General features: G+C 34.2%; 2 protein-coding genes across 2 annotated transcripts; both read right to left on the bottom strand.

Annotated features, from left to right (window-relative positions):
* Positions 1-4,958: 4,958 nt before the first annotated feature.
* On the bottom strand, positions 4,959-7,381 carry LOC131625536 (F-box/FBD/LRR-repeat protein At3g26920-like). Its single transcript, XM_058896390.1, has 3 exons — positions 6,452-7,381; positions 6,154-6,294; positions 4,959-6,080 (listed from the first exon to the last, which is right to left on the bottom strand). The coding sequence occupies exons 1-3, from the start codon at positions 7,274-7,276 to the stop codon at positions 5,790-5,792; spliced, it is 1,257 nt and encodes a 418-aa protein (XP_058752373.1). The 5' UTR covers positions 7,277-7,381; the 3' UTR covers positions 4,959-5,789.
* A 1,946-nt stretch (positions 7,382-9,327) lies between these two features.
* On the bottom strand, positions 9,328-13,182 carry LOC131645142 (uncharacterized). Its single transcript, XM_058915801.1, has 5 exons — positions 12,713-13,182; positions 11,366-11,475; positions 10,905-11,276; positions 10,081-10,579; positions 9,328-9,820 (listed from the first exon to the last, which is right to left on the bottom strand). The coding sequence occupies exons 1-5, from the start codon at positions 12,936-12,938 to the stop codon at positions 9,726-9,728; spliced, it is 1,302 nt and encodes a 433-aa protein (XP_058771784.1). The 5' UTR covers positions 12,939-13,182; the 3' UTR covers positions 9,328-9,725.
* Positions 13,183-13,472: the final 290 nt, after the last annotated feature.

The raw sequence follows: 13,472 nt of genomic DNA, 5'->3' as shown, positions 1-13,472 counted from the left end.
GCGCTTATCTGCTTAATAATCCCGCCCAATTGCTACTGAGTTTTTACTTTTTACCCTCTTTAGTTTATTTTTTTATGTCTTACTTCCGCCTATTTCATATAAATGAGAGGAAAAAAAAATTGTAAACAAGTAAGAAATACGAGAAAAAGAATATACACTAACACTAATACCGTAAAATATTTTACATTGTCAACTAATAAAAAATATGTATTATGCTAAATTACACTTATATTTTTAAAATATTAATATAATTTAGCATCTAACTGTCTTCTTTTTCGAAGGTGTTTTAAGAAAACATTTAGTGATGAGACAACTTTTTTTAAGTGTTTGGATTCTAAAATATCCTAAGTCCTTGATGTTTGTCGAACGCTTCAACTTCGGCATTATGTTGAAAGATCAGTTGGATATGTTTTTGTAATTCTCCCAAAGCATGCTCGTCATGCTTAGTCGAAACACTCTAGTCAACGTGGTTATTCCTGTCGAAGCTTTTCAATAAATACTCATTAACACTTAGTATTTTCTCAACATAGACTTTCTTGGTTGAATTTTCCTCAGCTAGAATTTCCAGGGTAACAACTGCAGAGAGGAAGAATAGGATCATCATGAACATGGTAAGCAATATGAAATGTGCATTTCTGAATGGTCCCTAAGACGAAGAAGTTTATGTTGCACAATCAATTGGGCTTGTGAAGCAAGGTCAAGAAATAAAAGTATATAGGTTATATAAAGCTCTGTATGGACTTAAACAAGCTTTGAGAGCTTGGAATAAGAAGATGGAAGGGATAACGAGTTTGTGAAATGCACAACTGAGCATAGAATATGTGTTAGGAGAAGCATGAGTGAACTTCTTATACCATGTCTCTATATCGATGACTTGATGATAACAGGTAGCTGTAAGAACAAGATCGAAGACTTCAAGGGTGATCTGAGCAACGAGTTCGAAATGTCTGACCTGAGCAACATACATACATTCTTAGTATCTATATCTATAAGATTAGTAGAGGCCTAATGATGCGCCAAATAATATATGAAAGGGAGATACTCAAAATATTTGAGATGGAGGATTGCAATGCAACTTTGACACCATCTGAACCAAGATTGCAATTGAGGAAGGATTCAAATGAAGATGAAGTTGCTCCAACTCAGTATAGAAGACTTTTTGGATCACTAAGATACCTTTGTCACACAAGGCTTCATCTAGCATACAGTGCGAGTATGGTGAGTAGATTCAGGAAAAAGATAAAGGTATCTCATGTAACACCCGTATAATTTTAATATTAATTTAATTTGGAATATTGAATTAATAATTAGAATTATTAAGGATTTTGTGAAAAATAATGGTTTATGACATTTGGGTCATTGTAAGGAAATAGTAAAGAAGGGAGTGTGATATAGTAAAGTTTTTACGAATCTTAATATTATTATTTTTCATAAAATAATAAGGAATTGGGAAAAAGAAAGAACGTGAAAGAACATAAGTTTTGGGAACGAAGAACGTGAAGGAGAACTGTAGAGGGAGAGACCAAGGATCAAGAACTCTTGTCTAAGGTAAGGGGGGACTCTCCATTTAGTCTCTATTATCGTGTTATGGATAATGATGTTGATTAGGAGTATTGTTTGGATCAATGGATTCTATATTCTGAATTTTTCTGTTTGTGTTCATCAATTGGATTAATAATTGTGACTGTTAATCCCTAATAACTGAGTAGATTTAGGTTGTGATGAGTGAAATCGATTGTAGAATCATATACTATTGATGTTGGGTGAATTCTATGTTGTTTAGAATGTGAAATTTCTGGTTTTGAGACCCAAATCGTAGGCTGTACAGATGAATTCGCGAGGAAGACGAATGGGTAAGTTGCAGATTTTGGGAAGACGCTGTTGATACGCGTATGATACGTGTATGATACGTGTATGGGGAAGTGATACGCGTATGATACGTGTATGGGGAAGTGATACGTGTATGGTACGTGTATGGGGAAGTGATACGCGTATGATACGTGTATGGGGAAGTGATACGTGTATGATACGCGTATGATGTTGTTTTGTGTGGAAATATGGTTCTGTCCATACGCGTATGATACGCGTATGGTGTGTGTTTTGTGAATTTTTGGGCCTGTTGGTACGCGTATGGCCAACGTGAGCTGCAGATTTTGCTGTTTTGTGATGTTTGAAAGTCTGAGGACGTGTGACTTTAAACTGATGAATCTGTATGAAATATTGTTGTCTGATTTATTGAATGATGCAATTATATATATATATATATATATATATATATATATATATTGAACATACTTGTTAATGATGATGATGATGAATGATGATGAATGAGTATAAGATGATGCTACTCATAGTATGATGATGATGATAGTATGTTGTATATATGTTTGCATGCATTCATAGTCATTTGATGAGGGCTGAATCCTAATGATGAGAGGATTCAGTGAAGGGCAAGGTTCCCACTGTGTGGAATCTGTGCTGGCAGGGCCGTATCTGGATGATGATAGATCGGTCAGTGGGTTTTCCCACTGGCGATGTTGGTACCACATGCATAGTGTCAGTTTTCATACATATGCATAATTTTATAACATGATTAATATATGTTATGTGATGAATTGATGTTTGTGGGTGTGCAATGATGATGTGTCTGAATATGAAACGATTGGGTGAATGATATAATTATGATATGTTGTTATTTATGATGCAATAACATTGGTTAACTGTGATGAGACTCACCCTTACTTGTTGTCATTTTCAGATTGAGGATAGCGGCGCGACTTGGTGAGGATTAGCTCATAAGTCGGTTTAGTTATTGTGTCGGTGTCATGCTCTGATAGATGTAACATTGGGAACGCGATGTTTGGGGTTTTCGATTATAACTCTATTGTTTATTTTGTTTTGAAGTCTGATACATTAATGATGTAATGTTGACTTTATGATTTAATTCCGCTGTGTAAACATGATTTTTATCGAATGAGTTATAATCAGATGTTTTCAGTGAATGCATGACATATGCCTAACGTGTGTTTTCTTTTATTTATGAATTGTGGCACCTCTTTACATGTTACTCTGATTAATGTTGTTTATTGCCGCGGGGTATTAGAGGGGTGTTACATCTCACCTCGCAACAACCAAGAGAATACTAAGGTATATCAAAGGAACACTCAACTATGGAATTTTGTTTCCTACAGCAAATGAAGGAAAGAAATGCAAACTAGTGGGTTACACTGACCCAAGTTGGTGTGGTGATGTTCAAGATAGAAAATTAACAATTTGTTATATGTTTATGCTAGGAGGTGCACCAGTTGCTTGAAGTTCGAAAAAAGAACCAGTTGTAGCTCTATCATCATGAGAGGTCGAACACATAGTTGTCTCTCTCTGTGCATGTCAACCAACATGGATGGTGACTCTGATCGAAGAAATTGCAGGTGTGAATCACGAAGCAATGATCATAAAGATTGCTAACATGTATGCTATCAACTTGGTCAAGAATTCAATAACACATGGAAGAAGCAAACACGTCGAAATAAGGTTCCATTATCTTACAGAGCAAGTGAAAAAATTGGAAATTGAACTTGGAACATTGCAAGACTGAGAATCAGATTTCAGACTTCATGACGAAGGCTATGCATGTGGAATTATTCAAAAGATTGAAAACTATGATGAATGTAGATAGCTTAGACACAATGAATTAGGTGGTGTGTTGAAAATGCAATTTTTTGTGTTTGCAAGTGCTTGATTCGACAGAGTCAAAGTAGTGTGCACCCAACAGAGTTGAACAGGGTATGTATTACTTGTATCAGCTGAATTCGGCAGAGTCAAATACAATTGGTCGAAGTATGTGTTAGTTAGCTATTTTGAGAATTGCTTATTGTGCAAGTATTCTCATTATAAATAGGGAGGTACCATATTATTGTAAAAGTGTTGAATAGAGAAATTTACAATTTACAAGCTGAAAGCAGAGAAAGACTATGCACGTAAAAATTCACCTTGTTCCGTTTCTTCAAAACCCTGATTTCTTTTTTCTTTTCCTTTTCTCATTAAAGACTTCTTTTCTTCTGAAATCATTGTGCATGCGAATCGTCTTGCAACCAAGGTGTGGTTGAATCATTCAAGTGAAGTGTGAGGAACGACAATCGTTAATCAATAAAAAGTAATTGAATCTTAATTCGTTAAGATCAATTTTCAACACTAGCCACTAATATATACTTCTTACTAATATATACTAACGATTCATTAACATTATATTCATTAACATTATATGCTTAAATGCATTTTTGATCCCCTTATTTTAATTATTTTTATCTTTTTAGTCCTCTATTTTAAAAACCAATTTTTTTTGTCCCTAAACTTTCCATTACTTAGAATTTAGTTGGTCCCTCCAGTTTTGAAGACATCAGTTTTGAAGACATGTCACTGATGATTAAGATAATATTATTATTTAATATTTTTTATAAAATAATTTAATTTATTTAAATTTTTTTATAAATATATTAAGAAATTATATAGTATAAATTTTAAAATAACTTTCATAGGCCTAGGGCCCAATTCTATATAAAATCAATTCAGCCCACAGGTGCCCATAAATATTTATTTTGTTGTCTTTTTCAAACCAATATAAAGACTAAATTATTTAGTGAAAAAACAATGTGGGACTTGTATCCACTTTTTTTTTTTTTTAATTCTATCATGTTGTCTTTGCTTAAACTCGAAGACATCTTCAGCTGAGACATATCCTGCATATTTGTGAAGTGATGCTTAGCATGGTTGATTAAGGAGTTAAACAAAGAACTGGATGATTTTGTTTCAGGAAATACCAACCTTTATGAGAGATTGAAAGTAGTTATCATTCACCACTAAGATGATTATGTTCTGTATTTACTTAGACCTTTCTATAAAGGACATACTTCTCTGTTTCGACATTCAGATGAAAAATCAAAATAAATTGAATATCTCAAACAATTGCATGGTGATGGAGACAAAATGCATATCTTTAGTCAATATAATTCCTGGCGAAAGAAGAATGCTAAGAGTAAATGATTTAAGCAACACGTGAGACATCAAACAAATTGGAAGAACAAGGTAAACCCTCCATTGAGAAACAAATTAAGTAGTAAGTAGAAGAAACTTAACATTACAGCACAGAGATAGCATGCTAAATCCTTTTCGTATGCTTGTTGTAGGCCTTTTATCCATTGCCATTGACAATTAAGAACATGCAACTAAACATTGCCATATACATCACATTTTCCATTTCTTTCTCTAATCATCAGAACTCAAATGACAGCAGTTTGCAAGTCAACTAATGTGTCGGCCATTAATTAATATGTACAAGAATCGATATCTCACATGGACAGAATTAAACAGAATAGCATGCCTTTGCTTTATGCATAACCAGGGTCATAGTATGCCAAAATATGAAGTGTAAGCCATACATTTAAACCTTAAACCGGGGTCATAGAACTTTTACAAAAATATATTATGTATATATACAAAAACAAAACATCAACTAGACATGTAAACATAAATGAAAGCAACATGCCTCTTAGTGAAACAGGTATGACAAAACGGTTCATTTTTAAGTTGAAGTAATAAACAAATTAAAAAAATAAATAAACTGAAAAACCGTTAAGAAGTATCGTGTCATGTTGTGAGACAAAGTTGTGATTTTCATAATAGCCCATAACTCATAGCTCAAACTTCAAATCACCAAATCATGGTATCAGATAAAGAAACAACAAACAAAATAGCAAAACTGCTACCTACATAGTCTATATGTTAGACATAAACTAAAAGTTGGCATAAAATAAGAGTTGGCATGATGCAGAGGCTTTCGAGCATAAGGAGAATTTTCTTTCTATTTCAGGTTGTTCACTTCGGTACCAGATTTTAATTTTCATGGTTTGTAAAACTCTTGCATTCTTCAAAATATACGTTGGTAATATAAGATCCCGCTCTAGGCGTCCAAGATTCTGAATAGTGCAACTTCTTAGGTGGGATAAAAGACATTGTGGAACAAATTCTAATTCCTCACAACTTTCTTCATCATCATCTCCGTTCCCCCTTGCCCCGTACATATCCTACACGTAAACACAAAACATAAAGTTATGCTAAGAAAACACATACGAAATACGATTCTTAAACTTAACAAACCTCAAAAAGTTCAATATTTTGAAGCTTGGGACAGTGGTGGAGCACTCGTACAACCAAATCCCAACTATTATGAAGCTTCAAGTGGGTCAAATTATAAAAGATAGGGATATCATCGGATGGAACCTGGGTCTGGGCTTGGGCCTGATTCAATAGAAAGACACTATCATATAATTAAAAAACAGATAAACCACACTTGTGTTTTTCATATCATTCCATCATCATTCAATTGAGACATATGAAGAAATGGTACCAGCATGACATTAACATTTCAATATCAACAATTCATAATAAAACTGACCTTGAATGCTAAATGGTGTTGTAATGTATCTAAGCACAAAGACTTAGAAGTAGAGAGTGCTTCCAAGGGTAAAATGTCCCACAAACATTCAATGATATTTGTTCTTGTCAATTTGGGTAACCTTAAGTTTTCAAACTCCTGGAGGACAACAGACACATTAAACCAACAACGCAAACATACTTGAAACAGTTTTAAATCCTCGAGAATTGGACATCCGGATAGAAGCAACAAGAAATCCCGACCTCTCGGAAACTCAACGTCATCCAAATGAAGTGTTTTAAGTGACGGAAATCCAAATCCAACTGAAGAAAAATTAAAACCCTTAACACAGAACCGCCGCAGATCGAGACTCACAAGGGTTTGACTAGTGAAAATACTCGTAGGCAATTTAGGCAAAAAATGTTCATCTTCGTTGTTATCTTCATCGTCATATTCATCCACATCTAGATGAAGACAAAGATTTTTGAGTTCATTTTGAAGAACAATCATGTTAACCCATTTGACTACGTTGCGAAAACTGACCTTATAGGCAAAATGAGGGTGACCGTACAGAATTTCGAGAAGGAAAGTGTTGATGTTGCGAGAGTCAGTTGTGGCCAAAACGGACTCGACAAGTTTGTTACACTTGCGATTAGTTCTATTGCAATCTACTTGAATATCGGTGAAGTCGATAGTGTCGCAAGATTGCCATAGATCAGTCCATCTCTTGGACAATAAGCTTGTGCGAACTGCCTTTTTGGTGGTTAGAAAAGAGAGAATGTGGCTGAGGATTTCGTCCGGTAAACGGCTGATTCTATCTGCTTCAGAAATTCTCCATCGCTGCATTTTCTTCTTCTTTCACTGAGTTCGATTGTAAGCCGCCATCAACAATTAGGGTTTGTTGAGTTCTTTTTTGGTGTATAGTAGGCGCCTGTCAATCTGCTTAATAATCCCGCCTAATATGTTTTCTTGTACCATGTCCTAGTCGGGTAAAGATCCTCTCCATTTCTCAAAAGAAATGGAGTTCTCCATTACTATAGTTTTGATGTAAATAAAAGATATATTTGCACACATTTCAAAAAATAGTGACATTAATTATACATTTATACATCAAAACTATAGTAATGGACACCTCCATTTCTTTTGAGAAATGGAGAGGATCCTAACTCGTCCTAGTCCTACTACCGCCTATTTCATATAAATGTGAATAAATTTGTAAATAAATATAAAATGATTTTAAAAATAATTTTATTAGTGACATTATATTTAGTGTAAATGTGTGATACTCCCCCTGTAGAAGTGTGAAGCTTTGAATTTTGTTAGTTTTTCGTGTTGTATTTAGAATGTCTTCTCAGCGTTAGAGTTGAGGTATTTATATGAGTTTATTGGTCTGAATTTGAAAACTCCTGAGAAATGATAATCATTCCATCTTGACTAGGGGAATTGTCGATTGGCTGCTTCTTACGGAATTATGAGTAGGACTTCTTGAACATATGGTTGTAGGTTATCTATAAGTCATAGTCCACATTTCTTCTTCGGACGGGCCACTTACTACATGGAGGTGACGTTTAGGCGACACATTTTAGGGTGAGTGTCTGATGAAGACAAGTCTTCTTTTGCCTCATTTATGGATCTTTACAAATATATCACTACATAGTTCCTTAAGTACGAGGGCTTGCAAAATGCGAAGTGTTTTAAACTTATCATTTCTTTTAATTGAATCCTGCAATTAGGGAGAGTCCTTTAGTTAGGGATGAGTCTCTTAGTTGGGGGCAAGTCCCTTAGTTAAGGATGGGTCCCTCAATTCTTGTTAGGTGTCTCTTGCATAACTATTGTGTCAGCTAAGTGATATCACAACATCAGTAAATTGGTTTTAAACATTAGTTAGTTACGAAAGTTTAACTGTTTTGTGGGAAGGAAGTGTGTGACTTTTAATGTTGCTCATTATGGTTTTCCTGAAAACACCTAATATAGTTTCTTTCCTTACACGTGTCCTTGACGTGTGGAACCCCTTCCATTTCTTACAATAGTTGCATTACTAAGCAAGTATGTTAGTCTTATGCTACTAATTTTTTTTACTATAAATGATCATGGTTTGCCTTTCAGAAAAACTTTTTTCTTTTCCTTCCATTTCAAAATTTTCATTCGTTTAATTAGAGAAAATTCATTGGTGCGGTGGACCGGTGGTGCTTCTTTAAGTTCATAAAGAATAGGAGAAAATTATGTTGTTTACTAGTCTCTCTGAGATTCAAGTGTTGTAACTTTTTAATGTTTTCCTTCTCATCAAAGACTAATGATCAGTAAGAAAGCTAAGTGTGTCCGTGTTAGAGACATTGTATCTCTATATTTTGTCACTGACAAGATCACGAGTTTCTGTCAAAATATTGGATTCTCAAGTACATGACACAAAGAGTATCTAATCTTGAAGTCATGCTCAAAGACATAAAGAGATAATATGCAACCTTGGATGGTTCATTAATCCCTTATTTTACTTACATATACCTGAATTGGTGATTCTAATACCATTTAGGCCTTTGAGACAGACTTTCTGACGATTGCTAATGTTGCCCCTTATCAAGTCACGCCCAACATCCAGAGCATCATTAGGATAAGATCATTTGTCATGACATGACTATCCCCTCACCGTTTGGATACCCTTTTCTTTTTTGCATAGAAATTCGATAGCTTACTTAATATTCAAACATAAATCCAGATAATCAATTTTAAATAATAAATGTACTTATAAGTAATTTTCGTTATGCAACAACAAAGACAAAATTAAACTATTTCTACAATTTTTATCACCCACTTTACCAAGTCAAGTTCCCCAAATAAATTAGAGTAAAAAACAGGCACTTAAGAATTTATAACATAATTGGACTTCCAAACACCCAAAATCATAAAAAGAGTCCTCTATTGGATATTACTGCAGATACTTTACAGATTCAGATGCCCAAAGAACCCATTAATTTCTTTGCGTATTATACACTTAATTGAGTACAAAGAATGGTTCTTTTGACATCTAAAGCCAATTTTGCTTCGGATAATGTTGTTTGTTAGTTGAGCCCTTTGGGATCAATTTCACACTTCATATAGGATACAAAATACTAGATTAGAGGTCTGCCATCTTTCTGGCTTTGACCTTAATCCACCAAAGCTTTACAATATGGTTGCATGCCAGAATCAAAATATAGACAGTTAAATCTTGTCGGAAGTTTCTTCCTTTGTCTGCGCAAAACTTTTGAAACATCATTAAGCTGTTTAGTCTTTGCATGGCTTGCTGATCCTTCATTAGTCACATCCTCATATCATTGATAAAAACAAAAGATACTAATAGCAAACAAAATCCCATTAGCAAGATTTCTGTGTGGAAAACGCTGCCTGCTGAAGCTGCAAAGAAGAAGGGTGAAAAAGCAGTAGTTAGTGGATAGGAAAAATCAAAATGTTCCGCTACTAAACATTGTGTAGACTTTTTTAGGAAAAGTGTGAGCTATTTAAAATACAGGGTATCCATTACAGAAAGAATTAGCACTAGCAACAACAAAAACATAGAACAAAGACTTCAAAGGATGCTTAAATCTTATTGTCAGATTCAACTATAGCCAAGCAAAAGAAAGGAAAGAATGCTCTGTTATGCCAAATAAACTTACATTGAGAGGGCGGAGCAAGTACGCGAGACACCAACTTTTTAGATTTCTCCTCATCTTGGAGGAGCTTGAAGCAATTGTATAGACAGGGATATGCAGGATGCTCGGTCATAATGGATGGTGAAGGTGAGAATACATCACAGTCAAAACAAGGAGGTTTCTCAGAAGTTTCTGGGGATATTGGAGAATGAAAAGGAGCATGGTATGGTGAAATTAATGGCTCAGAGTGATCAACTAACTTTGGGGATGGGGCAGGAGCGGGAGAAGGTGGGTGAGCATGTAGTGTATCCTTTAATAAAGAAGATAACCTGATTTCTTTGACTCTGCCAAAAACCAAGTTATTAAGGCCAAGATTTTTTCTCGCAGATCCTCTTATTGTTTGAGCTATTTGTTTCAATCTTTGTGGCAAAACGCTCTCAAACCCTCGCATGACTGATGCCTGCACTACTACAGGACGAGCTACTGTTGAGCCGTGTGCATTTGTTATGTGCACATACACATTCTGCAACGGCAAACTAACAATTAGACAGATGCTTGTTATAACAAAATTAAATCAAACGTCTAAAATTTCAATTTCAATTTACTAAGGTATTGAACAAGGCAAATTATGAAGTTAAAGAAACAAGGCAAACTATTCATTCTTAATAAACTCAATGATTTAAGCTATACTAGTTTGATTAAAGAAGGAAAATTATAAAATTTAAAACTAATAAAATAAGATGAAAAACAAGAATGTAAAAGATGGCAATGCATCTGAACTTTGTCGTATTAAAAAAGACATTTTGCGATTCCCAAAATAATGAATGACACAGGTTATGAGACTGCACCTCGTCAGGCTTCAGATGCAATCCAAACTTCAATTCTTCCTCAAAGTCGTCAAACTTATCCAGGACTTCAGATATTGAATTATTAAGAGTAAAATTAAACAGAATCTCGGGTATCTGCCAAATAGAAGCAGACTGCACTGGTCTTACAGTTAACCCACCAGGAATCTTCAAGATTTCAAACAAAGATGCATTTCCAAATACTGATGTTGAGAAAGTCAGATTGGATTGCTGGAGAAACAGTTCAGTTAGTGATGAACTCAGCACGCTCAAGTACACTGGATTTATTGGAATGTTCATTGGGTCAGAGAGAACACCAAATACCACATCAGACAAGCTAGGTGCAACACTTTGGTGTATGGATAGTATAGCCACCTGTTAAGAATAAATAGCTTATGAGCCACTTTTTAGGTATAAGTAGAGTCGTGATGAAAAAAATGTAAGAGTAGAAGCTTGGCTGAGACCTTTGTATTTGGCAGAGCTATTTCCCCAAATATATCATCTTGTAATCTTTCTATGTATGGAATAAGCTGTGAAACTGGTGTTTCCAGCCTGAAGGATGCCTGAACCGTAGCTGAAATTTGTTCAAGGAAAACAAATATCGTCAATAAATAAATTCAGTAATGTCACCACACCAACATTAAGAATTCAAATAAGATTTAAGCACAAAAGTCTGATCACAGGGAAGTAATACAAAAAGAAACCATATCAAACTTATGAGTGATAGTTGCACAGATCACATATATGTCACAGTGCAGATGAAGCATTGTCAAGCTGTTTTACAGCAGTAGGCAGCTGAATCCCGTTCCAAAACATACTAGTAACTAAAAGACTCGGTGGAATTATATATTTATACAAATCAAGATAGATTGATAATAAATTAAAAATGCAATTTACAAGACGAACTGACAAACAGTTAGACTGACGCTGTTAACGAATCTATTTAACATTTATACATTTAATCTAGTACTACTTGGAAAGTCAGCACTACTTCTACTCTATTTCCTATTAAAAAAAAAATTGTTTATATGATTTACCTGAAGCTAATAATGACAAACTGCCTACATTTACCAAAATGAGGAAAGCCAATAACACACTCAAAACACTGATTTGCTTATTTCCTAAAAGAGGAACGCCAATAAGATAGTTAAATCAAATGTTTTAAAAATAGATAAACATCAGTGGTATCATCAAGAGTTGTAAAAAAAATGTGTTGCAGCATTCCTCTTCCAAAGTATATAGATCTTGCTGATGAGGTCAACAACAATTGCTTAGGTGCAAGTCAACAATACGACAATAACCGTTTAATTATGATTTAAATCTTCATTAAGCTGATTAATTTTTCCAATTTTACACACAATACTACTGTAAATAATTTCCAAACACACACCTCAAATTGTAGGTAAGCACGCATATCAGATTAGCACAAAAGAGAAGTCAAATCCATGATTGTAAGTAATGATTTATAATGAGCATAAATCACAGTTTCACAAATATTCTTGCTGATCCTCTTAACATATCATACCTAAAATTAAACAAAAAGAAAAACCGAATCCCTAATTCAACAACCTAAAAAATGATCACAATTCACAGACACCAGAATTTGTATAAACACAATTCCTCAATTCAACCAATAACGAAGAAGAATAAGAAAATCTAATTCAACAGTAGGAGTAATTCACTCAAAACACAACAAAACCTAATCACAACTCAAATCGAATAAAAAAAATTCAAATTAACAAACAATAACTGAAACAATTCGAAATCAAAAACAAAATCACTATGCGAAATTGAAAGAGAGAATCGTTTACCGCTATGCTTAATTACATCTTTGGCGTCAAAGCTTAATTCAGTTGAATTATGTTTAGGAAGAATCCAGAAGATTCCAGAAACAAAAGCCGCTAAACTGAAAAACAGAATGAACAAACACTTGAAACTGAATAATCTCAGCACCACCACCGAACACCGTGAACAGCCTTCACCGTCGTTCTCCCTCTGTTCTTCTTGTTGCACATCTTGATTTCCAATTTTCCCCATTGCCAAAGCATCTGGAATCTCTCTCTCTCTAACTTTCTCTCTCTTATTCTCTCTTTCTAGCTGTTGGTTGCTATGCCTCTCTCACACACACAGTCTCTCTCTCTAATTAACTACTGTGTTATTTAAATTAATGTCTAGTGAGTAGTGAGTAAGTAACCTCTCGTGTTATGTACGCTGGCAATTACTACATGCTTATCGCTAATTTTTTAGTTTAGGTTTTTTAATTTTGGGTTTAACTTTTTAGGCTACCGAACGTTGAGAAGAAGTAAAGGTGAAAAAGAAAGAGGAAGAGTACAAGAGGATAAAGCTAGTGGAATAATAATCATATTATTTTTATTAATACTCTTATCTTCATATAATTTAATCCAAATATGGTAATAAAAATCCCACTCGTAAAATTATTAGGTAATTATGATTAAAAGATAAAAAATTGAAAATGAAAGTTTTTTTTTTATAAGCAAAGTTACTTTCCCTTGTATTAAACTTAAAATAGTAGTACATGGTAAAGTAACAACATATAGATCATAGGGTTAA

The sequence above is a fragment of the Vicia villosa genome, linkage group LG1 (assembly GCF_029867415.1).
Source record: "Vicia villosa cultivar HV-30 ecotype Madison, WI linkage group LG1, Vvil1.0, whole genome shotgun sequence".
NCBI lineage: Eukaryota > Viridiplantae > Streptophyta > Magnoliopsida > Fabales > Fabaceae > Vicia > Vicia villosa.
The sequence above is the reverse complement of the archived record's forward strand: the minus strand, read 5'-3'. Positions and strand labels throughout refer to the sequence as shown.